The sequence below is a fragment of the Solenopsis invicta genome, chromosome 8, assembly GCF_016802725.1.
Source record: "Solenopsis invicta isolate M01_SB chromosome 8, UNIL_Sinv_3.0, whole genome shotgun sequence".
NCBI lineage: Eukaryota > Metazoa > Arthropoda > Insecta > Hymenoptera > Formicidae > Solenopsis > Solenopsis invicta.
In genome coordinates, this window is record NC_052671.1 from 13,718,410 (window position 1) to 13,721,874 (window position 3,465).

Below are 3,465 nucleotides of genomic sequence, written 5' to 3' on the forward strand. Positions count from 1 at the left end.
CTTCCTAGAAAACTTGAACAAGCAAATCCACATTGTTTATTTGATTTGTTGAATAAGATTAGTTCTTACGTATATTGTGCAAGGGAAAACTTTGAATTTGAAATAAATACAGACGTACTCGAAAACAAAGATATTTTGCAAGGGGAAACACCATTTATACGTTCTTGTTTAACAAAAAGCGAATGGAAGAATTTATGGAATCATTATGTCATTTGTGAAAGGTATAACAATCGATATTAATAACGTTTTCGATTACATTGAGTTTGAACTTAATACGAGATGGATTAGCAGTGTCACATACCGGAACCGTCCAATTAGAAAATAGAGGATTAAACGGAGCGCAGGATCGAAATCATATTAACCGACGTAGAAAAAGAAGAAACGATTTAGAAGGAGTAGCAAAGCAGATTATGAAAAGAACATTTTACTAATTTTAAATGCCATAATAGAAATAAATTGCACAAAGATTCTGAAATATCTGATGATGTGGACAAGTTCCAAAATAAGACAAAGTCTGTTGGCATGTTCAGATTTGACGGAAGAAATGAATCAGGATTTGCACTTTGTACTCGTTTCTGCTGCCAATCTGCTATCAGATTGCTCGTAAGCGCAGAACCTACTCGAGATTTTTCCTGATAATCTACTGACATAAAATGTCAGCAGAATCTGCTACAGATCTTGAACTTAATGCACATATAGCTATGGTTCTAGTATCAGATCTGATCAAAGCTGCTAATCGACACTCAGACTACACGCAGTTTCTTATTGTGATGCTATAATGATCAAGATCCATGAGGCATAATTCTAAGATGTGAAATATGATTTTGGAAGAGAAGGAACAAACGAAATTTGTTCGCGGCCAATTTGTATATCTAAAGTAAAAGTAAATGCTAATATAGAAGTTTCTAACTCTCTTGAAAGCATACGTTATTATTTCCTTTCTTCTTAAATAAAATTCGACCAACGATTACACTAGAAGAATAGATACGACCTTCGGCATATATATGTGTCCTTCTTTAAAGACAAAGAGTCCTTTTAAGTCCTTTAAGACGAAGAATAAACGAAATTTACAGCCGCGCGCTCCGTTCAGTATATATCGATAGTTCAAACTCACTGCGACCGAAAACGTTATAATATTCTCAATCTTTTCTTATATTTCTAAAAATGAAAATTATTTTGTTCCAATTTTACATTTGTAGAGAAATAGTAAAAACTTTTCGTAAGGGTTTGCTCGGACACAAGCATATATCTCAGGAAATAATTCCAGATCAAGTGCAATGTTATATGGAGATTTATAAGCATTGCACTTCATATAACAATTATTTGAATTATGAAGAGTTATCCGAAGATATTAAACTCTTATGGGAAGAATCCAAGAAGTCGTCACTCTGCAATTTTTCTAAGCTACCTGTAAAGTATTACAAAAAGTCTATATTTCACTCTATTAATTTATTGTAATGTTGTTATTTCATATACTAAAGTTGTCTATTTTATTTTTACAGGATGAAATAATAATTAAAATATTGGGGAATTTAGATTTAAAGTCATTATGCCGTGTGAGTGGTGTAAATAAACGCTTTAATTATTTATCACGAGATACTCAACTTTACAAAAGTCTGAACATACGAAATATACATTACACGTATGAGCGCTTTAATTTCGATGATATATTTCTTTACTTTGCACCCAGATGTAAATATTTGACACAATTGGATTTGTCATACTGCGACTTTTCCGTTGCAAACTTTAATACATTCCTTGCTACTTGCGGCAAATTTATAACGAATTTAAAATTAAATTACTGCACATTTATCGACAATTCTGCTGTACTTCAAATTTCCAAGATATGCAAGAATTTAAAAGGTATATGTAAAAAATAATTATGCAGTAATTGTAAGAATTACGAGTAAACATTATATGGCTGTTGTAGAAATATATACATATACTATATACATTTCTTTCAGGATTGGATTTAAATACTGTTAATAGTCTAAAATTCACAGAATTATCTCATCTTGCAAATTTAAAGTTTCTTGAGCGTTTACATCTTCAGTATATAGAATCTATACATAACGATACTCTTTGCGAAATACTGCAGAGTAATCAACAAATGCGCGACTTAAATTTAGCATACACGTACGAAAGGTTTGGGAAATACGCAATAAGATGGACAACTTTATGTCCAAATTTAGAAAAACTAAATTTAGAAAGAGCATATTTAACATTGCAAGATATTGATGCCCTTGCCAATTTCAAGAATTTGAAGGAAGTGAATTTTAGCCGGGTGTACGTACATAATAAAGTTCTTTTTTTAGTATTATCCTTTATTGAATTGTATATATTTAGTACTATCTTGTGTGCTTCTTATCATAACTATTGTATTTTGTTCTTCTGTTTGCGATTAAAAAAACTATAATAATGGTATAACTTTTGTTTAGTTTCCCATTTTGGATGGCGGACCGCCAGCAGCACAGCATAGCCTACTATAGGAATAGTTTCCATAAATTGTTTTCCTCCTGTCAACGCTTAGAAAAAATCGACTTGAGCTTTAATCACAAGCTCACTGATCATGAATTAGAAACTCTATCGCTGTGCAAAAATTTAAAATGTTTAAAGTTGATAGCTGTATTGGATGTACCTGACATAATTTTCCTGCAATGTCCTAAACTGGAAGTTATCCATGTTTCGCGTGCAGAAACGAAACATTTAACTAATCAATGGAACGAAAGATATCAGCATATAACCATTGTATATTACGAGGGTTTATTTTTATAGTGGAATTAAAATTTTATATGTAGTGAGACTAAAATTTTGTCAAATTTAATGAACTAATTTTTTTTAATTTTGTTTTTTGAATTTTATTAAATGTGTACTTTATTTCCAGAAACATTTTGTTACATTAAATAAACAATTGATTACATATAACAAAAATCGTTATTTTTAAATTGAATTACTCTGTACATTGATATTAAATAAAGTGATGTTAAATAAAAGTTTATATGAGTATAAGATATTATTTATTAAAATAAGAGAAATCTGTTTTCTTAAGGGAATATTTCCGTGTAACGGGTTAAAAAAATCCCAAAAAATTTTTGTTTCATATTTTTATAGTTTGAAATCTCAAAAGTGTGTTCCTAAAATATTAAGACAAAATTCATTAAATTGACGAAGTTATAAAGGTTTAAAAGACGCAGTCTCCGTATGGCGCGCCGACTGAGATTCCCATGTGGCGGAGTGTCAAGTAGTGTATTAGACTTACTAATGTTTATGTGTCTTTTTGGTGTTTTCGGTGCAAATTGCAACTTTTTAGCCGTTTTTATTTTTAATGAAGGTTTTCATTCAATTTTGCAAATGAGTATAATGGGATTGAAAATCTGCCAAAATGTCAAAATCCTCGCCGTTACGAGAGATAACAAGCACATTGAATGTTTGGAGCAGCAGACTTCACATGAAGCAAAGGAGATG

The 3,465-nt window shown here is 30.8% G+C and overlaps 1 protein-coding gene across 1 annotated transcript; it reads left to right on the forward strand.

The window, feature by feature from the left end:
- Nucleotides 1-1,198: 1,198 nt before the first annotated feature.
- LOC120358472 lies at nt 1,199-2,775 on the forward strand. The gene is made up of 4 exons (XM_039452835.1): nt 1,199-1,410; nt 1,503-1,863; nt 1,965-2,286; nt 2,439-2,775. The coding sequence occupies exons 1-4, from the start codon at nt 1,285-1,287 to the stop codon at nt 2,773-2,775; spliced, it is 1,146 nt and encodes a 381-aa protein (XP_039308769.1). The 5' UTR covers nt 1,199-1,284.
- Nucleotides 2,776-3,465: the final 690 nt, after the last annotated feature.

Bases quoted from the DNA above. Each gene is read 5' to 3' on its own strand.
- LOC120358472 (XM_039452835.1), top strand. From the start codon at position 1,285: ATGGAGATTTATAAGCATTGCACTTCATATAACAATTATTTGAATTAT. The intron at 1,864-1,964 runs GTATATGTAAAA...CATTTCTTTCAG, and splicing joins GATATGCAAGAATTTAAAAG to GATTGGATTTAAATACTGTT. The intron at 2,287-2,438 runs GTACGTACATAA...ACTTTTGTTTAG, and splicing joins GAAGTGAATTTTAGCCGGGT to TTTCCCATTTTGGATGGCGG.